Consider the following 23,087-nt stretch of genomic DNA (forward strand, 5'->3'; position numbering starts at 1 on the left):
CCTGAAGTTTTAAAGAGCAGCTGTGAAATGAAGAGGAGATGCTTAATTTCATCCTGCAGCAGTAGCTCAGCAGCACGAGGACAGCACTGCCCTTGTTTGTGTTTCTCCCAGTCGGATTTCTGTATGGTTGAGTGCTAAGGATATTTTTTTACTTGAAATCTTGAATTCTGCAGAGACCAAGGGCTTATTTCTCAGAATCACTAGGGAAAATTTCGTACTCTCAGCAGGGTGGAAATTTCAAGGTCTGAAGCTATAATATATGTAGTTTTTCAACATCATTAAAGGAAGGGGTTTCTGCCAGTGCCACCATGATGCAAAGTAAACTCTCCTGCCAGTGAATCCCAAATCAGCCAGTGCTGTGGTGTTACAGTGGAGGTAATTTGGAGGCTCTGGGAATGGGGGAAGAAGGTGACACATCACTGAACTGCTGGGTGGCAGATGATGGAACTTATATCTAGCTTTAATGTGGTTTTCTATGACATAATTTGCCTTAATTTGCTAATTTTCTCAGTTTTTAAGGTGCCTAGGGGATTTCAGGATAGGGTCTCCAGGCAGGAATCCCTGGTCACTGAGAGAGCAAGGGCATTAAAGTGCTGTAATGACTGAGATGAGGCAGTGCTGGAGTGGAGCCCAGTCCATCCTGCCCAAATTCTGCCCTGGTGGGATGGATGTTATTAGCTTGATCTGTAGCTGAGTCTGAATTAAAACAATCAGTTTTGGTTTTTTTTTATTTTTTTTATTTTTATTTAGGAGATGTGAGGATGTGATAAAGACACTTCATAGAATCCTGGAATGGTTAGGGTTGGTAGGGACCTTAAAGGGACCTCATTCCACCCCCTCCCACGGGCAGGGACACCTTCCACTATCCCAGGTTGCTCCAAGCCCTGTCCAGCCTGGCTTTGGACACTTCCAGGGATCCAGGGGCAGCCACAGCTTCTCTGGGCACCCTGTGCCAGGGCCTGACCACCCTTACAGGGAAGAATTTCCTCCTAACATCTAATCTAAATCTCTACTCTTACAGCTTAAAGCTTTTCACCTTTGTCCTTTCTCTATCAGCCCCTACTTACCTCACAACATTAACAAACTCCCCAGGAGAAATATCTGGCTTTTTTGAGCTTAGAGGGCTGCATGCTCCTTATCTTGGCTGGGAGGAGACCCAAGTGATGGGAAAGGTGACCCTCAGGACACAAAGAGCAGCAGGATTCCCCCGGGGGCCGAGCGAGCTGCCGCCATGGGGCGGAGGAGCAGAGGCTGCCCTTTGCCCACTGGCCCATGTGGAAGTGGACTTTGGAAGTGGCAACAGGGAGCAGAGGAAGGGCCCCAGCGGCCTCTGAGCAGGTGTGTGCAGCTGCTGCGGGGGGAGAATGGTGGTGGGAACCCCTGGCCAAACACTGGGGTGGGCCCTTGGTGGGACTGAAATAATGGGTGCCTGGATGTTTGTGGTTGGGGGCTGTTTAGGTAAAGGATTTACCTGGATGTCACCTAGAAAGCCACAAACTGAGCCACCTCAGACCTGTGTGTCTTCTACTTGTGAAATTACCCTAGAGTGCCTTGAACTTTGAGGGGGAGGAGTGAGGAAGGGCCATCTCACTGCATTGCCTGTAGTGGTAGGGGCACTTTGGGCACTGATGCTGCAAGAGGAGACATGGGGGGCTTGAGGGTGACATCCCCCTGCCAGCTGGGGCTTCACCCATGTGCCACCCTGGGCTCTCCTCAGGATTCCCAATTCTGCAGGAACTGCTGTAACTCCGGTGCCCACTTGGAATTCTTGCTGGAGCTGAAAGGCAGGAGGAAATCCCCACCCCATCCCATAGCTCACAGAACAAACCTCCATTTCTCCCTGCTTGCTCATTTCTTTGGCTCCTTGTCCTGCCCAAAGCTTTGTCCACTCCCTGACTGCATGTCAAATGGGGTTTCACTGCCCTGTCCCAGAGGTGAGGGTGATTTCTCACTCTCTCACAGCTTGAGGGGCTGTGAGTGCTGGTTCTTTGCAGCTCAGAGTGCAGGGGGATCCTACCTGGGTATAAAAGGGCTTTTTAAGATAAGGACAAATTTTATATCAGGGCCTGTAGCAAAAGATCGAGGGGTGATAGTTCTAAATTTAAAGAGGAGAGATTTAGTTTAGGTATTGGGAAGAAATCCTTTTCTGTGAGGGTGTTGAGGCCCTGGCACAGGTTGCCCAGAGAAACTCCTCATCTCTGGAAGTATTGGATGGGTCTGGAAGGTGTCCCTGCCCATGGCAGGGGGGTTGGAACTAGATGGTTTTTAAGGTCACTTTGAACCCAAACCATTCTGAGATTCTTGCTCTGGGAAAAGATACATGAGGCAGACAATTTCATCCTGGTGTTTTAAGCAGAGCTTCAAGTTAAGGAAGATGTAGAGATGACTTTTCCTTGCCTCTGGGCATTTTGGAAAAGATCCTGGGTTTCCAGGGTGCTCCTGAAAAGCAGAGAATAGCTGGCAAGGGCTTCAAAGGGGGTTTTGAGGAGGTTGGATAACTGCTGATCAAACACACTGTGACTTAAAATTTGCAGGCCACTAAAGCCATTTGGGGCTTAAGCTCCCCAAAAGCAGAGAGGATTTTGTTGGTGAGTTTGCGATGGAGCCCTGGGCCCCTGTGCAGCCGGTTCAGCCCAGGGAGAGGCCGGCAGCCCGGGGGTCGTGGGCAGAGGGGCTCCCCGGCCCCCCAGCCCCGCTCCGCCGGCAGCTCCTGCACACAGGGCAGGCCCCCCGCCCCGGCTCCTGGCACGGGAGACACCTCCCTGCCCAGCCCTGGGACGAGGGCCATCATCCCCGGGATGAGGGCCACCATCCTCGGGACGAGGGCCACCAACCCTGGGATGAGGGCCACCGCCCCCGCCGGCCGCCTTCCCACGCTGAGCACCACGACAGCAGCTACCCCAGCCGTCCCTACTCCAGGTGAGACCCCTCTGATCCCTCCTCATGGAAATCTCCTTAGAATAAGAACTGCCCATTTCACTGCTCAAGGTCCTGCCCTTGTGACTGCACCGGGACACTGCGTGTCAGTAGGTGATGTCCAGCTATTCAAGCAGCCCCATGACTTCCATATTTAAGCCTATGTAGCATTTGCAGCTCTGATTTATTGTTAAAACTTCTGTGGTTGCTGTTTGACAAGCTCTGTCTCAGCCCCAAGGTGCATTTTTCTTATAGATTTGAGAAAATGCAGTTCTAAGTGCAAGATGAACAATAAAAATACAAGCAGTAATATAGGAGCAAGAGGCAGCCTGCAAGCTCAGCTGCTGAAACAGTGGAGAGTGGACAGATAAAATGTGGGCTGGAGGATGCTCTCAGTGCTGAGAAAGAGCTTCCAGCAAATCTGGGTTCATTTGCCTGACTTATTACCCTCAGTGAATTATGGAGTCAGTACGTGGGGGTTTGTGCTGAGGTCGTATGATGCAGATGGGATATTAGGAAGTAAATTTTCTCTCTGAGTGTGGTGAGGCCCTGGCACAGGTTGCCTGGAGAAGCTGTGGCTGCCCCATCCCTGGAAGTGTTCAAAGCCAAGTTAGACAGGGCTTGGAGCACCCTCATGTAGTGAAAGGTGTTCCCTTCCCCTGGCAGGGTTTGAAATGAGATGACCATTAAAGGTGCCTTCGAACCCAAACTATTCTTGGATTCTATACAACTGAGTGTCACCTGAAACTGCAGTGCACAGCTTTCTCATAGGTGGGGATAGCAAAGCATCCAAACCTCCTCCTGCTCTTTCCAGGTGTGATGCTGGACAAGTTTCTGGCCCTGCCACTGAGCAGAGGACCTGGCTTTATTCCCATCCCCTTTTCTGGCTCCCAAGTCCCAAGCAGGAGGGCCCCTAGACATGACTCCAGAACCCTTTCTTCCCCAGATCAGTGTGTTGTGTTGTTTTCCAGGCAGGGGTATGAAAACCCCCACAGGCAGTATCCTGCAGGTGGCTATGGAAATGGCTACCCCTACCAAAGCCACCAGTGGCAGCCAGTGGCGTGGCAGGAGGACAGAGGTATGGGCTCATCCTTTGGGTCTGGGGATGGAGGCAGCTTGCAGGAGAAGTGATGCTTTCCCCAGCATGGGCTCTTCTCCCAAGGTTGCACATACCCAGGGCTCTCTCCTGCCCCCATTCCTGGGTGGTGGTGCTCAGTGCAGCGTTGGCTCCCTGTTTGCATTTAGGAAATATGAGCTAGGTGCACCCAAGGGATGTTTGATCTTCATTACCACAGTAATGTATGTTTGGTTTTTTTGGTCCCAGCCTGTGTGATCAGGATGGCAGGGCTTCTTCTTTGCTGTTTATAGACTGAACAGAAGAGGAGGAGGAAAGAGAAAAGGGCATCAGTGTTGTGTTGGCAAATGTGTGCAAGGCATTATCATAACTCCACTGTGTTGGGATTATTTGGAAGGAAACTGGGTGGGCATGGCAAATTACCTGACTCATGGCTCTTCTTTTGCAACTTCATTGTTGTTTTGGAATGACAATGCTGAATCTTGATTCTTTCTAGACCTGAGGCAGGGAGAGTCTTATGGCAAGAATTACAGGGACCAGCACTACTACAGGGGCTACCACCCCAACCTGGCCACAGGCCCCCCAGGGCAGGACAGGTAAAGCTGAGAGTCTGTGCAGCCTTGTGAAACCATCTGCTGCAAAATTAGTGGGTTTGTGGGTGGTTCAAAAACCTCAGACCTTCAGCATGTCTCCCTTTGCTCCCACCTGCAGGACACAGACCTACAACTCCCGCGAGGAGAGCTACAGCTCGACTGCCAGGAGGGAAGGGACAGGGGAAGGAACTCTTGGCAGTGGTTTGGGGGAGGCTGGTGGCCAGCCCAAAGAGGTAATCTCAAGATGGGCAGGGGTGGAGGACAACAATCCCTCAGGCATTTGGAAACAATTCATGTGTCCTCCTCCAGCTATGTTGCACTCGGTGCCTGACATTCCCTGTGGATTATTACAGTGAGTTTTTAGGGTTGGTGATCTGTCCATCTGCTGGGCTGTCACTCCCCCAGGTGCAGGGCTGTGTGCTTAGCCCAGAAGCAATACAGATACCCAGGCTTAGTGGGATGTTCTGCAATGGAGCTGGGAAGAGTTTGGAGCACAAGCCTGATGAGGAGAGGCAGAGAGGACTGTGGGGCTTCAGCCTGGAGAAAAGGAGGCTCAGGGGTGACCTTGTCACTCTGCAATTCCCTGAAAGGAGGCTGTAGCCAGGTGGGGATCAGGCTCCTCTCCATATAACAAGTGACAGAACATGAGGAAACAGCCTTAAGTTGTGACAGGGAAGGTTTAGGTTGGACATTAGCAAAATTTTCTTTAACAAAAGGGTTGTCAAACCCTGGCATAGGCTTATTTTTCTAAATTGTTAGGTGAACCCAAGCTGGTGTAGGGCATGAGCTGCTCAGATGGGAATTGGCTGTGCTGTTCCTGCTGGGCACTTTCCTGGAGTGGCAGAGCCTGCCCCACTGCCTCAGAGCAGGAAATCAGCAGTGTCCCTGGTTCTTGAGGCAGGTTTGTGTGCTGTCTCTTCCTCACAGCCCTCGGGCCAGCCCAGCCTGCTCCTTCAGTACCACGAGTCTGGGCTTAGCTCCAGCAGCCATGAGCTCAGCCAGTACATCCGTGATGGGGCCGACCACTATGACCCTGTGCTTTCAGGGCCTTGGGATGTGGGACAAACAGGTGAGCTCTAATGGGGTGCTCTGACAAGGGGGAAGCAAGAGAACAAATGGCTGGTAGTGGATATTGGCTGTCTCTCAGCTTGGTCCTCTCCTGGAGGAGGTTGTGCAGGCACAAGGCAGGAGTGGGGGCTGTGGGGTGGGTGAATGGTCCTGGGACTCTGCCTGGGTAGGTGTAGGAGCTGCTGTCTACATCTGCTGCTTTGGGGGACAATTCTTGCATAGAGGGGTCAGTGGAGGGTTACTTAAGTTGGGAGACAAGGTTGGGGCCTGTCAAGTCCTCCATAGTGGATGTAGTGTGTGATCAGTGTGAGTGGCTCACAGTGGCCTGTGTGTCATTGCAGGGAGGCCCTTGGTGTCCACCTCAGCCCCAGAAGTCCCCCTCAAGTTCCCACAGCTGCACACAGCGCTGTGCTTTGGAGCTGGGGGCCACTTGGTGCTGGCGTGTCCCCACCGCCCTGCTGAGGGACAGCTACCCCGTGTTGAGCTGCACAGCCTGGAGGTAGGACACAGCTGGCCCCCACCCCCTGGAGTGGCTCCTCTTCCCCTGAGGGATGCAACCATGATTCACAACCCAAGCAGCCTCCTCAGCAGCCTTCCAGTTCCTTGCTCCCATCTTCTGTCTATCCCACATTGACTTTTGAGTCTCCATCGTGCCAGCCTCTGCCTGGGTGGTGCTCTGTAATCCTTGGTACCCATGACCTGCTCGTAGTGATCCTTTCTCATGGGGACAGTGTGGTTTGTACATCTCCAAAGGACTTCACTCATCTTCCTGAGGTGCTCCAACACAGCGACCTGGTCCATGCCCCAAGTTTATACAGCATTCCAGTCTCCTATTTTAGCTCCAGAAGGAGGCAGATGCAATCTCAGCAGACATTTCATTACTGGACCTTAGCACTGGAGTCCATGTGCTAGCTCAGGATCTGTGCTCTGTGGTGCCTTAAGACAGCACAGGGCTCATTGGCACTGTTGAGTCCTTGGCCAAGGAACTGCCTTTCCAATAGCCCAGCTGGGGCTGGTCTGATTGCTGGAGTCCAGCTGCTGAATTTGCTTTTGTTTTTAGGCGATCCTTCATGGCACGGAAGAGCTGGAGGAGCTGCAAGCCTTCCCTGGGCCCCTGGCCAGGTAGGGCAGCACAGGCAGGTCCAGGAGCTGTGTGCTCCTGGCTGTCTCCTTTATGAGGAGACAGGAGCTCATGGCAGACTCGAAGGGTCCCTGTGGTTTTGAGTTATCTACAAAGGCCATGTCTAAGTTCAGGGTGGGAGCCCAGCCCCTTTGATGCACCATGGGTTAGTCTGGACTGTGGGATGTGATTTTTTGAATATTCATAGGATGTGGGTTTAGTGTGGTTTGTACATCTGACCTTATTTTGTACTCATTTTGTCTCAGAAAAATGATTTTTTTTTTAAGTTTCTTTGGTTGTCTAAAGCCCTGGTCAGCCTGTGGCTAAGCTTTTCCTAAGGTTTTTGTCCCCTGGGATGGCTGAGCCACAGCAGAGTCAGACCCAGTATGTACCTGTGGGGAAGGGATTTGTAGAGAGCTTTTAGGGCAAAATCCAGCAAATACCTTCATCCAGTGTGAGCCTGGGGATGAGTCAGAGTGTGTTGCATCACGTTTTCTCTATTTCTGGCCACTCCCAACCAAAGAAGGGAGAGAAAAGGAAAAAGCATTTTCTGGGCAAAAGAGCTGTATGTACACAGAAGCTGGGTGGAAGATCTGGAGCTCCCCCTGTACTCTGCTCTCATGAGACCCACTTGGAGTGCCACAAACAATTCTGGTGCCACCAGCATAAGAAGGACATGAAGCAAGTCCAGAGGAGGATAAAGGGACTGGAGCAATCTCTCTATGGAGACAGGCTGAAGAAGTTTGGGCTGGAGAAATGAAGGTTGTGTGGAGACATCACAGCACCTTCTAGTATCTGAAATGGCTACAAGGAAGCCAGAGAGGGTCTCAATGTCAGGAACTGTAGAGACAGGACAAAGGGAAATGAGTGCAAATTGAAAGAGGGGAACTGTAGGTTAGATATGAAAGAAATCCTTCCCTGTGAGGGTATTAAGGCCTCAGGTTGCCCAGAGAAGTGGTGGATGCTCTATCCCTGGAAGTGTTCAAAGCCAAACTGGACAGGGCTTGATCTAGTGGAAGGTGTCCCTGGCCATGGCAGAGGGGGTTGGACTAGATGAGCTTTAAGCTCCCTGTCAACCCCCAGACCATTCTATGATTCTGATTACCACTTGTGCCAAAGGGTACATCTGGAATCTCCATATAATATGATGGAATAATTGAGTCATGATCAACACCTCCACCTGCAGCTTTCTCTCTCCTGTCTTATCCACTCTTTCTTTCTAACTGTATGATTATTTTATTGTATGGCAGCACTTCTGCCTGGTTTGCATGTAGCTTAAGAGTTTCTGTTTCAGTCCCAAAGGGTTTCTATGGTCACATGAGTGACCCTCCACTCTGCTTCCACAACAGATTGTTCCTGCTTCTGCAGCCTTGGACATCCGTGGATGTAATGGCAGCACAGCAAATCAAAACTGTTTCTTTGCAGATGGAAGGAGGAAAATATTATCAGGAGGGCAAAGAGTACTTTTGAAATGTACTTTGCATCCCTGAAACACAGAGATCTGCTAAGAGTCACAATAAATTTGAGTATGTTTGGACTTAAAAGTAGTCATTGGTACTGGGGATCTTTCCTCCAGCTCTTGCTTGGAATCTTTGGCATCCCCATCAGTGAACCTGGGGACTGAGCCTGAACAATACCCTAGATTGCTTGCCTCTTCTTTGATGCTTCCTTCTGCTGCTGTAGGGAAGATCTGCACAAGGTGGATGTGATGACATTTTGCCAGCAGAAGATAGCCACAGGCTGTGATCTCTCAACACAGAGAGGCAGAGATTCTTCTCTCCTCTGGAAACTCCTGGTCCTTCTCTGCCAGCAGAATGGGGTAGGTATCCCATGGAAGGAGATGACCCTTTTGATCTTGGAAATGAGACAAGTAATATGTCCCTTAGGTGCCTCCTGATCCAGTTGCTGGTTTTGGGCAGAAGGAGTGTACCTTAAGAGGATCTGATTTCCATACCCCTATCCCTCAGTTTGATGCTGCCTGGATATTTGGAGCAAATCCTTCTCCATTATTGCTTTTTGCTCTTGGGAGCTACCAACAGCCCAATGAAGGGGACTGGTGCCACCTCCATCGAGGAGCCAGCACTTACACTTAAAAGGGGACCATTCCCTGAATCCACTAAAATCCACCCAATCCATTCTGTAGCAGCTTGTTAGAAGCAGGTGGATAAGGTCACCAGAGGGAGTGTTGTGAAGGTCTTGCTAATTGTGCTGAGTCCTTTTCCTTCCAACCCCGCATGCTGGTGGCCAAAGCTGGACTTGGGGGGACGTGCTGGCACAAGGATGCAGGTGTGAGGAGGGGCAGCCTGGCAGTGCCATCAGCCTTTGCTGGGGGGGCAGCCTGGCAGTGCCATCAGCCTTTGCTGGGGGGCAGCCTGCATAGCCCTCACTCCCTGCCTGCCGCAGTCCATGGTGGGCTCGGACGCGGCCGAGCTGCTGCTGCAGGACTGCAGGCGCCATCAGCAGTACCAGAGGCAGGAGCCTGCAGCCAGCCTGCTGGGCCTGGCGGACGAGGAGCCGGCCGCGCTTGACCTCATCACCGGGGAGATCCCTCCCGTCGTGGAGACACACGCACAGATAGTGGAGAAGTTCACCAAGCTCCTCTACTATGGCAGGAAGAAAGTAAGTGGTGAGTGGGACCCAGGATGTGGGGCTGAAGGGTTTTTTTTCTTGGAGCTGTTGGCCTCTTCCGGCAGGTTTTAAAGGGAAGGGGTGATCAAGAAGTGACTTGTAGTTGTGGGATCAACTCTCCAAGCTGTGTTTGTACAACAGGGCTTATGGCAGTGATTTCCCACCACTGGGAACTGGGATGGGAGACTCAAGTGAAGAAGAGACGCAGAGGCCTTTAAAACCAGCACTTGTACCACATTTAGTTTCATAGAGTGCTACAATGGTTTGCTTTGGAAGGGACCTTAAACTCATCTTGTTCCAAACTCATTTGCAGCTATATGATCTCACAGAATACCTAAGGCACAAGGAGAAGAGAGGAGGGTTGCATCTTGGGTAGCCAGACTGGGATCCCATGGCATTGAGAGCTAACAGGCAGCACAGACCTGGAAATCTAGGGGGCACAACATTGCTTTGAAGGTCCAAGTTCTTGTAAATTTTCAAGGTAGAAAGACAAAGGGATCTGGAGGAGATTTGAACATGGAAGAGATTTTTGGAAGATGCTAATTAAAGCCACAGCAGTTATTGGGACTCTTCCCTGAGCTGGGGGAGCAGAGGAGGTGGGGAAACAGAGTTGGTGCAAACCAAATTTCTTCTGCCCCTCAACTGCAGGATGCTCTGGTCTGGGCCATGAGAAACCAGCTGTGGGGCCATGCCCTGTTCCTCTCTAGCAAGATGGACGCTCGGACATACAGCTGGGTCCTCACCGGGTAAGTTGGAAAAGGTAAAGCAAGGAATGTTGTTCAATGGCTGGCTTTCCAAGCCTGCTAGCCCTTCAGTGCCCCCTGAACTGGAAAAGATCATTGATTCCAGCTGGAGCCCTTCCAGAGGGGGCAAAGGGGACAGAGAGAATCCATCCAAACAGTCCCGAGTCTTTCAGGCTTCCCAACAGACAGGAGAAAACAAGTGGGGGCTGGAAAGCAGTAGGAAAGCCATTCTCTGGAAATGGAGGGTTAATTTATTCTGAGTCTTTGGCTTTGCCCATGCTGCTCTAGCAAAGACAGCCATGGGGCAGGGGGAGCTGAGCCATCTTCACTGTGATCCAGCCTACTCCCAGCTGTTCATCCCTCTTGTATGAACATTTTCAGGTGGAATTTAATGTACTTAGTCTGGATTGGGTTTATCCCTTCAGGGAGAGTTAAGCAGAAATTTTCTGTCTTGTGGAACCCAAATCCTTTTAAGGAGGTTTTATGCAGTGTTGTCCTGGAGACCTGCCTCCTCTGAAGGTAATACAGATCATCATCCCCAGAGGTTGATGATCCTCTCTGTCTCCTATTTACAAGGGCATGGAGTATAGGGCAGGGAGGAATGGCTTGAGCTGAAGGAGGATAGATTTAGATTAGATGCTGGAAAGAAATTCTTCCCTCTGAGGGTAGTGAGACCCTGGCACAGGTTCTCCAGAGAAGCTGTCACTGCCCCATCTCTGGAAGTCTCAAGGCCAGGTTGGACAGGGCTTGGAGCAGAAGGGTTCCTGCCTATGGAAGGAGGGTTAGAATAGAAGGTGCCTTCCAATTCAATCCATTCTTGGATTCTCTGAGAAACCCCTCAAGACATCAGTTTCCTGGGCCATTTGGGAAGTGCTCTGGGAGGTGAATGAAGGTTTGGGTCCTGGGTGCTGCCCTTCTCTGCTGTCTCCTGACAGGTTTACCAGCACACTGGCCAACAACGACCCACTGCAGACCCTGTTCCAGCTCATGTCAGGAAGGATTCCTCAGGCAGCACTGGTCTGTGAGCAAGAGGCTGGCACTAGCATGTGTTCCCCAATGCTGTCACTGCCTGTGACACCCACCTTTTGGTGACCATCTCAGCTCACCTTTGCTCTCCTCCTTTCCCTCCAGTGCTGTGGGGATGCCACTTGGGGCGACTGGAGGCCCCACCTGGCTGTGATACTGTCCAACAAGGTTGGGGACACGGAGCTGAACCACCGGGCCATTGTCACCATGGGAGACACTTTGGGTGAGCAGAGATCAGTGGGAGCAGCTGTAGCAGGGGCAGGCACTGCAATGTCACCGTGCATGACCACAACCACTGGGATGGTTGTGCCTGTACCCCTGGAGCTGCAGTGCCTGTGTGGTGGAAGGGGTGAATGAATCCTCAGATGAATCGGGCTCAGGCACATCCATTAGCTGCTCCTGTGGATACATCTGGAGCAGGTGGGCCCATGGGAGGTGTAGGTAACTGCAGGGACTGAGTCTTCCCAGTGGTGGGATTTTATGCCAATACTGGTACCCTGCAAGACTTGGAGCTGGCCCTGCTCAAGCTCACCCAGTTCTACCATTGAATTGAAACCTCCTGAAACAAAAAACAGCAGTTGGGGAAAATAGACAAAAAACAGGAACAAGGGAGGGCTCAGGGTCTGTATGGGCCTCCAAAGCAAAGCTGACTATGTGGTGATGTCTCAGGACTAATAGTTTGCCTTTTCCCTCCCATCCAGCCAGCAAGGGAGCAGTCGAAGCAGCTCATTTCTGCTACCTGATGGCAGATATTCCTTTTGGTTACTTTGGAGCAAAGGCAGCTCGCATGGCCCTGCTGGGCAGCAGCCACCGGTGAGCAAGCACTAGAGGCTGGGCTTCTTGCCAGAGTCACCTGACCCACATTTCCCCCATCCCAGGGATCTCACCTTTATGCAAAAGCAACCCCTGGTCGGGGTTTTTCCTGCTGCTAATGTGCATGCTGTGTGGGGCTGTTTGGAGAGGCAGCTCTGCCCCTGCTTGCTGACCCTGTCCCTCTCCTCTGCAGCCAGGGGTTTTCCCAGTTTGCCAGGACAGAGGCCATCCAGAGGATGGAAATCTTTGAGTATTGCCAGCAGCTACAACAGCCCAAATCCTGCCTGCTCCCCTTCCAGGTAGTGGATATGCTCAACTACATCTTGCAGCAGCTCAGACTTACCCCAAAACATGCACCCATCTCTCTGAAGCCTGGAACTCAAGCTGTTCTTGAGGCTTGTCCCCTTACTGGGCTTTGGGAGTGATGGGGAGGTTGCCTTGGCCAAGGGATTCATTTTGGGTGCACAGTGTGTCTGATCAGTGCTTGCTCAGCTCTCATTGCCTTCCTGCTCTCTGGGTAACAGGTGGGCTTTTCCTCTTGCAAAGCAGCACCCAGCTGTTACTGCCTTGGGCACTGGATTTGGATGGATACATCCCTGGAATTGTTCAAGGCCTGGCTGAATGGGGCTTGGAGCGACCTGGTCTAGTGGGAGGTGCCCCTGACCATGGCAGGGGGTGGGAGGTAGATAAGCTTTAATGTCCCTTCCATCCCAAACCATTCTAGGATTCTCTGAAGCTGCCTGGTTCAAGGAGGGTGGGGTGGATGCTTCCATGCGGATGGGTGGAAGTGGCCCCAGGTACACACCTGGGGAGCTCTGAGCCCTGCTGGGGCCATGTGCCACGGCACAGGGCACCCGCAGACCCCATCCGCGGCTGCTCTGCTTCCCTCTCCAGGTGTACAAGCTGCTCTACGCCTCCCGCCTGGCTGACCACGGGCTGGCAGCCCAGGCTCTGCAGTACTGTGAGCACCTCTCCGCCGTGCTGCTGCGCCAGGAGCCGGCTGCACACCCCGTGCTGGCCCGGCAGCTGCTGAGGGTGAGTCTGCCCCTCCTGCACCCCGCCAGGGCGTGGGACCCGCTCAGCCCCTGCTGCCGTGGGAGGGGCTGGCAGCTCTGAGCGGCCCCACAGGGTTTGCTGACAAGTACAGCAAAGACAGCACTTCCACAGGGTTTCTAATCCCCGTGGATTTGAGGTAGAAAACAAAGGTGTTATGTTGACTGCCAAGTAGGAGCAGGGTTATTTGGAAACAAAGGGTGTTTCTAAGTCTGGAGGGGTTTTCTGAACTTCTAAATGTCAGAGACTTAAGAAGTGAAGTTTAAGTGCACATTTCCCCTCTAGCACATCTTTTCTTTACCTCCTGAGGGGTGTGTTCTGGGGTGACACTGAGAGTGAGTGTGGTGCCTATGCTTCCTGAGCAGGGGGCTGGGGCAAAGAGGGGCGAGGCCAAGTGTCCCAGATCCCCCAGGATGGTGGAGCTCCCACAGGACCAGGGTAGTGCTGAGGCTGCTTGTCACCTTCCTCCAGCCTTTCGAACCAAGTTGGATGGGGCTTTGAGCAATCTGGTCTAGTGGAAGGTATCCCTGCAAATGGCAGGGGGGTAGGAAGAAGATGAACTTTAAGGTCCCTTCCAACCCCAAACCATTCTGTGATTCTATGAAAGGCACTAAAGCCATGGTGCTGTGAGGTGAGGGGCAGCAAGATGCCTGTCTGAAGTGGGTGCAGCTGAATTCACCCAAAATTTGGCTGTAACTGCTTCTTCACCCCATCATTGAAGCCTATATATTTTCTAATAGCCTCTCAGAGCTGCCATTCTGAAGGGGATAATGCTGCTTCTGGGAGAAAACACTTTCATCTGAAAAACTAGTGCACTAGTAGATGCTCTTGTCTTTGATGTTCTAGACTGTGTTACAAATTATGATACACATTAGTGTTTGATTAAGACTTCCCCTCTTTTGAAGCTGGTAACGATACACAACCAGGTGCTGGTTCATTAATACTGGATCAAAGTGCACATTAGCTTTTGGATTAAACATTCCTCCCGTTTAGGAGTAATCATGCTTATAATTTCCTTTTTCATGTGATTGATTTAGGATGAGCATAGGTGTCTCTGTAAAGAGATGGGACAGTAGGTCTGTAGGTCGTGCAGGCTCCTGGCTGGCTGCTGGGTTAGTGTGCTCTAGTGGCCATTCCCAGTCCCAAGCTGGGGTGCAGCTGTGCAGGTCCTGTCTTGCTGTAAACTCACAGACATGGAAAGTGTGGTTTTTGCTGGTTTAGAGTTTGGTTTTTAAAGTTCAGGAGCAGAAAAAAATGGCTGCTGGTGCAGGAAGGAATACCTGAGTCTTGTGTGGCTGTGGAAGGTGGCTGAGCTGAAAATCACCTCTGGGTGGCTTTTGGTGGCCCTCAAGGTGGCAGCCTTCTAGCAAAGCATTGAAGATAAGAGGTCATGAAGTAGCTAGGGGAAACTTGAGAAATCCCCAAGAATTCTGGAATGGTTTGGGTTGGAAGGGACCTTAGAGATCATCTAGTTCCAACTCCCCTGCCATAGGGGCCATCTTCCAGTAGATCAGGGAGCTGGTGGGCTGATATTAGTGAGACAAAATTCAGTAAAGGTGTGGATGAGGAGGGTGCCATCTCCTTTCACCCAGCTGTCTTAAAACTGGATCCTTGTCTAAACAACTTCTTCAGACAGGTAATTAGCTCTGCAGGGAACCCTGCATCTCACCTTGGATTCCTGGGCAACCCCAGAAGAGCCTCTTGCTCCTTTCATGGGAGCTGGAGCCCCATGTCACCAAGATGGCTGCAGCCAGGGCAGCACAGACCCCTCTTCTGCAGGAGAAATTAAACACATAGCAGCAATACTGCAGAGAGGGACATGGGGGAGATAGTGGAGCATGGAAAAATACTGAGCAGCAGCATAACAGGATGTTGTTACAAAAGAAAAAAAAAAAGACACCACAACTACCAATGTTATAATGTTATTCTGGGTTGTGAGAGTACAACTGGCATATCTGAGGCAAGGATGTGATAATCCCCCTGTGATGGGGTCTCAGGGGTCTTGGCTGGGGCCTTTTTGGGCTGCTGCATGTGGAGACAGTGCTAAATTGGAGTGAGTGTGGGAGTGGAGAGCTGGGGTGATAAGAGATTGAGGGGAAAATGACCTCTGAAGAAGGCCTGAGGGTTATTTCTTCTAGGCAAGATATGGTGGGGGAGAAAGGGGTATGAGGGATGTGATAACAACCCTTCAGTGCACAGGGGGCTGCTCGTGGGGTATGCTGCCTGGCTCCTCTCACAGCTTCCATGGGAGCAGGGATAGAGAGGCTTAATTTGCAGTAGGGAAGATTTCACTTAGATATTAAGAAAATATTCTTTAGCTCTAAGGACAAGCATTAGGACAAGCCTGGGAGGCTGTGAAATCTCAGAGATTTGTAAATGCAGATCAGACAAACACCAGCTCCCATTCATCCTCCTGGGGTAGGTGAGGATCTGATGAACTGCCCTGGGAGCTGGCTCTTTCCTGGGCACCTAGTGGGGTGTCCTGCAAACCTACCAGTGCCCCAGGATGGCTGTTGGGGGGATTAAAGACACTCATTTTCCTCAGGAGGAAAAAGAATGGCGATGGTTGCCTGTCTCTTTGATGAGAGGAGCATCTTTGACACAGTATTCTGGCATCTCTGTGGAGGTGCTCAGCCAGCCCTGCTGAGGCTGCAGGGCATGGGATGGGCCAGCACCTCTGTGGTGGTGCGGGAGAGGGAATAAATCCAGAATAAATCTGCAGAAGAGGCCGGTGTGATTTCAGCCCGCATTACAGGTGATACTGTTTGCCGAGCCCGTGTGTGCCGGTCCCTGTGGCTCTGGCGCTGTGCTAACCCCTGCTCTCCCCCCGCTGTCCCCCGCTGTCCCCCTGCTGTCCCCCGCTGTCCCCCGCTGTCCCCTGCTGTCCCCCCGCTATCCCCCTGCTCTCCCCCCGCTATCCCCCTGCTCTCCCCCCGCTGTCCCCCGCTGTCCCCTGCTGTCCCCCCGCTATCCCCCTGCTATCCCCCTGCTGTCCCCTCGCTGTCCCCGCGCTGTCCCTGCGCTGTCTCCTGCTGTCCCTGCAGCTGGCCGAGCGGCTGAAGCTGTCGGACCCGCTGCTCCTGGAGATGCCGGAGCAGGACCAGGCGCTGGAGCCGGACTGGCTGGAGCAGCTCCGAGCCCGCTGCTGGCAGCATGAGGTAAGGAGGAGCAAGGATGCGTGGGACAGCTGCTCTGTGCTGTGCTTTGATGCAGCAGCACCCTCCTCCTCTTCCCTCAGTCCGAGGGGATGGAGGTTCAAAACCTGCTGTTCTTTGGCTTGTGAGTTCTGAGATGTGGTCTCTGGGACCTGCAGATTCAGTGGGAGCAAGGGGCTTGCAGTGCCTGAAGGCTGCAGAGCTTCACATAGGCCAAATCTCTCCTTGTTTTGGCTCAAGGAGGGCTGGCAGGGGCTGGTGGGTGAGTGATTGTCTCCCTTTGCAGGGAGGACATTACAGAGTGGGGTGTCACCTGTAGATGTACTCTTGGGTCTTTTAACTATGGTCTGGTGTTTGGATTAATGCTCTTCATTCAGATTTGGCCTCTGCTTTTGGTTTTGTGGCTTTTTCCATCTCGTTTCCCTTCCTGCCAGCTCTCACTTACTGGAAAAGATCTGTGTCCGTGCTGGTGTGGGTTTCTCCTGCAGCCTGGGGTGGGCTGTGAGCCCCAGATCCACTAACACTGCACTTTCCTTTGCATTGGCTTCTTGGTTTCCTTAGCCTTTGTCCTGTGCCATCCTTTTTCCTATCCATTTTACTCTGTTTTCTCTCTGCAGGTGGAAGATGTTCTTCCTCTAGAGGTGGCACCCACTCAGCAGGAGCTGCCCTGTGCTGTTCTACCAACAGCAGGTAAATAAAACAAAGCAGCAGGTTGTGGTGTCCCCAGTGGGCTCTCCCTGCCTGGAACTGCCTTGCCATGAGCTGGGAAGCAGCTTCCCAATCCTTGGAGTTTTACCAACAGCAACTTTGTGCTCCTTGCATCCCCCCAGAGCCCAAAGGCTGCTCCTGCCTGGATGCATCCCTCAGGCATGGGCTGCAAAGTGAGGGCTCAATGCTCGTGTCCTTGTACAAAGTCTGAGTAATTGTGCCTAATTACCACAGCTTTGGGTCCCTATGGATGCCGTGGGAGGAGAAGAGGAGCTGGGGGTGGCTGCTGGATGAGCCTCCCAGCTGAGCCTCAGGGGAGACGGCCCCATTCTCAGGCAGTCCTCTGAGGGTGCAAACTGGAGCTGAACTAAAGGGATTTCACACTTACAGAGCAAAGGATTCAGGAGGGAGCTCATCCTGCTGTGTGCCAGGCTGCAGGATGCCTGTTGCTGAAGACCCAGCATTTCTCTTTCCCTGCTGCCTCTTTGGTCTCTTTGGTGACCCCAAGAGTCCCCTCCTGTGCCAACCCACTCAGAGGCTCCAGAGACATCAAGATGAGGGATGCAACCATTTGCTGGTGAAAACTTTTCTTTCCCAGCTGGGCAGGCATCCATTGAGATGTCCAGTTGAGGAGAAGTCAGGGGCAGGTGTTGCTTCTCATCCACCTCCATCAGCAGGACACTCCTACACAGTACCCTGCTGCTTGGATCTGGCTTTCTACTGGGAATGCTGGCACTGAAGTGTGGAGAGCAGAGACTGGTGCAGACAGGATGAAACACAACCAATTCCTTCAAGCCATTTCTTCCTATCAGCTTTGCCTGCTTCTGCCAAATTCCTTTTCAAAGAGTTCTCCCAGGCAGTAAAAAGGATCATCAATCCTGATTGCCTTCTGCTGCAATCAGGGCTGAGACTATGATCTTCCTTTCCTGGAAGTTGCAGGTATGATGATCCCATTGGCTTGGATTTTCCAGGCAGCCAGGTCTGTTCCATGTGGTCTCCACAGCTCATCTTCCCTATTCTGGACTCTTTCCTTCATTGTGAAGGCCATCCAGAGCTGGCACCTGAGGGACCTGCCTGCAGAGAAAGCTGGCTTGGTGCTGAGCTTGCCAGGCAGCATGAGTTTGAGCATCCATCCTCCTCCCTGTGGATCTTGAGCATCTCCAGGCCATGTGGGAGCAGCTCATGGGTGTGAAGCCAATCCTGAGTGGGCTGGAGGTGATGCTGACAGCAAAGCAAAGGGTTTGATAGCACTGTATCAAGGGGTGCCATAATCCTTCCCTGAGGGATCTTGGTCCTGCCTGCTGTGTCTCATAGAACTGGGAGAGGAATTTCCCAGTGCCTAGTGTTTCTGGCAGGAGGCTGCTGAGCTGGAATAAGCAGGACACACACTTGGGACCAACATGTGTGTTAAATAAAACAAATCCCACTCGCTCAACTTGCCTTTCAAACAAAAAAATCCCAACCCTGAATAAATCTGCCTAAAGCAAGGAATTCATCTGTGGGTGTTGTTGTGGAACAGGAATGAAGGATACCTGATGAATATTTCCTGCTCAGGGTGTGTAGCAGGAGTGGGGGGAAAGGCTGGAGACCTCAGACTCCTCTGAGCTGCTGATGCATGCCGCTTGAGGGCTCTTTGCTTCCATAGCATTCCCCTTCTGAGTTCATTTATAACCACAGGTACATTCCCAGGATTTAAAATCAATTTCCCCCGGTCTTTCCAAGTCCACCTTCCTTGAAACCTCTGGAAGGTTCCTGTTGCTGTGCTGTGTCCTGCCTTCTCCCTTGTATGGTTCCTGAAGTCTTTCCTCACTCCCTCAGCTCCTGCTGATATGTAATGGAAAGGGGGAGAAATCTGCGCAACAGCCTGATAGAATTATAAACATCAGAAAAATTTTAAACTCCTGGGGTTTTTTTTGCAGATGAAGAGCCTGGCAATGAGATTCCCCAGAGTGAAGACTACCAGTATGACCAGTGGTTTGAACCTGTGCCATCCCAGGGACCGAGCTCCCAGGGGGATGTGTCCCTCAGGTCCCCAGCACCTGCTCAGGTTGTGGCATCGCCGCTGCCCAGCACTGGGAGAGACCTGCAGCCCCCTGTGCTCAGCCAAGGGACACCTGCCCCTCTGGGAGGGGATTTTGCTGAGCCCCCTCCACAGCCAGAGCTGCAAGCAGGTAAGTGCTGCAGCTTTGTTTCCCTGCAAAAATCCCAGAATGGTTTGTGTTGGAAAAGGATATTAAAGATCATCTAGTTCCAGCCCCATGCAACTGGCAGGGATACCTTCCATAGACCAGGTGGCTCCAAGTTCCATCCAACCTTGGACACTCACAGAGATGGGGCAGCCACAGCTTCTCTGGGCAACTTATACCAGGGCCTCACACCCTCACTGCAAGGAATTTCTTCCTTAGAAGTTGCCTTTTAGATGCAGCCTTGCCTTACTCCCTGGTGGTGGCAGGGACAGGGATCAGAATGGCTTTTTACATCTTTTGGATGACAGCCACCACATGGATGGCTGTGCTCTGGAGAGGGGCGTGGTAGAAGCTCTTGAAATACCTCGAATAGATAAATCCATAGCTCCACAGATCAATCCTTGACTGTGTCCTTCCCTCTCTTCCACAGGAGAAGCTGGGGAGCCCTGGGGGGCCAGGCTGTCCTCTGGAGGGGTGCAGCCAGCCATCCCCACAGAGCAGGTGAGTCAGAGAGGCCAGAGAGACCAACTGATTGAGGGTTCTGGCTGGATCTGGGACATGTTGGTCCATCCTTCCATGCACGAACTCTCATGGAATCCCCTCATCACTGTTCCAGTTGTTCTCTTGGGTGAAAGCTGTGCCCTGCTGCAGGTGCTCCTGCTGTGTAAGGCATCTAGGGGTCCCTAGGGATGCTTTGCAATAATCTGGGTGTGGAGCAGTCCCAGGGGAGCTCTGACCACGCTCAGTGCAGCTTGCATGTCTGATGGCAGGAGGAGTTAGGGAGCAGGACTCGGACTGTGTCAGAGACCTCCACGGTCTCTCTGGGGGACAGCCGGCCCTCCTTGGACAGCACAGATGAGGACACTGCTGGGGACCAGGCAGAGGCCATGAAGCCACAGGAGGACAAGGTGAGCATGCCAGAGGCAGCACGAGCCTCATGCACTGAGCTTGCTTCCCTGATGCCAGCCCTGCTCCTGGAAAAATGGTGCTCACTCCTGGCAGACACCTGGAGGATCCTGCCATTCTTATCCCTTTCCACTTTTTTCCTCCATTTCCCAGAGCTCTGGATTCAGGTGGTTTGGCTGGTTTCGGTCGAAACCCACCAAGGAAACTCCTCCCAAATCTGAGTCTGAGACAGACTCAGACTCTCTTACATCAGGATCACAGGTAGGGGACAAAAAGCCATCTTGTTCCTGGTGACATGCAGGTGCAGCTGTGAGAATGGGTGACACATCTCCCCATCACCCACTGTTTCTCCCTCTGTCCTCATGCAGGGGCCTTGACCATTCTGTGTGGGGACAGAGTGGGACTGGGAGCCCTTTTAGCCTGGAAGTGAATCCTTAATTAGTAATAACTGTTAATTCATATAGGCTCTTTGATCCATGAGGTCATCCAAGCCCTTGGCAAACTGCAGGGATCACAGAGTTTGCCAAGCGGAACACAGCAGCTGTGAGCAGCACTGCTCTGACAGGTTTGAGGAGATGCAGGCAAGGGAAAACCTCTTTAATTGGAAGTGCAGCAGTGAGGGGAAAGCAGCCATCCATGATTATCCCAGACCTAGCCAGCTCCTCAGGGCATCACATCCGTGATGGTGGGGCTTGGAGTGAGAACCTCCCCTGGAAGTTTCTTCCTGGTAGAGAAGGAACTACAGACCCAGAGCAAAAAATGTTGGGAGATTCTTCTGAAACTAGCAGGAAATGAAGAACAGAAGGAGACCCATGGATGTTGGCCCCTCAGACTGTAACCAGGCTCCATGTCCAGCCTCCTGCCTAATTTTGAACACTCAGGCTGGTTTAGCTTTGTGCCAGAGTTGCTTGCTCTGAGCCTATAGTCCCTCCTTAGCCATGTTTCCTATGGCAGGACAGGTACAGAATGGGTATCCCAAAAGCCTGGTGTGGTGTCTGGTGCAGAGGTCTTCTCCCAGCTCAAGGAGTTTCTGCTCTAAATGGGTGGATGTGATTTCAGGAGCGGACGTCACCATCCCCACCCATTGCCCCTCTTGCAGCTGGAATAAACCCTTTGGCTCAGCCTCTCTCCAGAAATCCCGGTAAATACTGCATGGTTCCCCTCACCTCTCTCCTCCATCAGCCTTTTACAAGTTTCACCTCTTAATTTTAAGTTGGCTTTTGTTTTTGGTTGCCAGCCCTAGGAGGAATGCAGGGTGAAAACACCTTTGCTGTTAGTCCAGTGTCTGCAGATGTGAAAGGCTCATGGGAGGTGGGAAGGCAGTCAGCAGGACAGCAGGTAAGGAGAGGAGGGAAATGTATCCATGTGTGATGGGGTGTCCAGGACACCTCTCTGCTTGGGGTATCTGTTAAGTTTCTCTCCCTTCTGTCCTTCCAGACTGGCTACCCTGGACCTCTCCCACCAGTGGCTTCAATTCCTCTTTTCAACCCTGCCCAGGTGTCTCAGGTGAGAGCATTTTCCTGAGGTGGTGGTGCTGCACGGGGCTGGGTGTGACTCCTGACTTTGGGGAAGTGCCAGATTTCATCCTGATCTACTATGGGCAGGGAGGGTTTAGATGATACAAATCCTGGGAATATGGGGTTTTTTTAATGAGTAAATTGATGGGAGGGTGTGATGAATGAACAAAACGTAGGGAGGAAGCTTGTGGTTACATTATGATGATGGAAAAATCGACATTTTGGGGTACAGCCCATTACTCACACCACCTCTCTCTCTCTTTCATAGGTTGCTGCCCGACCCACCCAACCCAGGCTGCTTTCTCGGCATCGCTACCCCAACCCACTGTGAGGTGGTGGGTAGGGATGGCAGAGAGCAATTGCAGGAAGTTTTTTTAATTAAAATGGCGTTTGTGGTTATTTTGCATGGGGTAGCAGTGGTTCTGTGTGCTTGGTGGAGGGTTTTGTAGAATAAGGGGGTTTTTGTGGCTTTAAAAGTCAATAAATGGGGGGGTGTGAGGCTGGGAGGGGGGATGAATAGTTTGACCACCCAGGTGGAACCCATGCCCCTACCTTCCTCCTTCACAAAAATTAAGTCTGGTTTGTATAAATCGTTGTTGTCGTTCCTGAAGTCCAGTCCCGTATTTCTTTTTAGCTTTCTTTGGTAACATTTAGCTATTTATACATAGCTATTTTAATAAACTCCCCTCCCAGTTACCTCTACCTTTGCTCATAGCCGAGTGCTCTTTAATGATGTTTGTTGCCCTCTGCTGGGCTCTGGGTTTGCTGAAGTCAACAATAAACAGGGGTAGGAGCGGAATGGCGTCTGGGGAAGGCGAGGCGGACGAAAAAAGGTGTCCGGGGGAGAGTAGTCTGAATTGGGTTATGGGGCGCTGCCCCACCTCACCCATTGGACTCAGCGCGCCGGCCGTGAGTCTGTCTCAAAGCGCGGCGGGGCCACGAGCATCCGCCGGGTGCTCCGCGGGGGAGCCGCCGCGGCTTCTCCTGCCCAGGCCGGCCCGCGCCGCGCCCCCCCTTGCTGGTGGCTCACCCGCCCGTCGCGGGCGGGGCCCTGCTGGGGCCGCGGGCGGCCCTTCCCTCAGACCTTCCCCGAGGCGGGGCGCGGGTGACGCGCACCCCGTGGCTGGCCTCGGCAGTGAGCTTCCCCCGGACGGCTCAGAATGCGCTGTTGTCTCCATATATAGCCTCGCTTCGGTAGCGTTTTCCGCTCAGGGTGAGATGGCAGCGCTACCCGGCGTGCACCATAATATATGCTGATTACGGGCCGCCTATTGGTCGGAAGGGGGACTGTGGGCGTGTCTTGCTGTGGAGCTTGGAGCGCGGGCTCGCCTGACGACCGGCTGTGTTCGGAGCTGGGGCCGGGAATGTCTGTGGTGGGCAGCGGGGCCGACACCTGTCTGGGGCAGGCTGGGGGGTCTCGATCCCGCTCTGAAGGACTCTGGGGTTAACACTTGCCTGTGATGGGCCGTGCGGTGGGAAGGCCCTCGGGAAGGGATGTGGGGTTGTGGCTGCTCATGGCAGACTGTGGGGTTCGTGCCCCACTGATCCAAGCTGGAGTGCGAGCCCTGTTGGTAGCAGGC

General features: G+C 52.5%; 1 protein-coding gene across 2 annotated transcripts; it reads left to right on the top strand.

Moving 5' to 3' along the window:
- Positions 1-1,180: 1,180 nt before the first annotated feature.
- LOC306805771 (protein transport protein Sec16B-like) lies at positions 1,181-21,912 on the top strand. Of its 2 annotated transcripts, none has more exons than XM_079313884.1 (26): positions 1,181-1,338; positions 2,535-2,919; positions 3,888-3,994; positions 4,488-4,587; positions 4,703-4,817; positions 5,512-5,653; positions 5,994-6,151; positions 6,713-6,774; positions 8,456-8,591; positions 9,176-9,391; positions 10,049-10,146; positions 11,079-11,160; positions 11,275-11,392; positions 11,871-11,982; positions 12,176-12,281; positions 12,877-13,017; positions 16,080-16,193; positions 16,808-16,880; positions 18,818-19,069; positions 19,515-19,585; positions 19,855-19,992; positions 20,144-20,251; positions 21,050-21,131; positions 21,234-21,328; positions 21,428-21,496; positions 21,776-21,912. In XM_079313884.1, the coding sequence occupies exons 2-26, from the start codon at positions 2,600-2,602 to the stop codon at positions 21,836-21,838; spliced, it is 3,078 nt and encodes a 1,025-aa protein (XP_079170010.1). In that variant the 5' UTR covers positions 1,181-1,338; positions 2,535-2,599; the 3' UTR covers positions 21,839-21,912. The 2 variants fall into 2 exon arrangements, with proteins under 2 accessions (XP_079170010.1, XP_079170011.1); XM_079313885.1 differs by having other exon boundaries at positions 5,524-5,653.
- The last annotated feature ends 1,175 nt before the right edge of the window (positions 21,913-23,087 follow it).

The sequence above is a fragment of the Erithacus rubecula genome, assembly GCF_903797595.1.
Source record: "Erithacus rubecula genome assembly, chromosome: 10".
Taxonomy (NCBI): Eukaryota; Metazoa; Chordata; class Aves; order Passeriformes; family Muscicapidae; genus Erithacus; species Erithacus rubecula.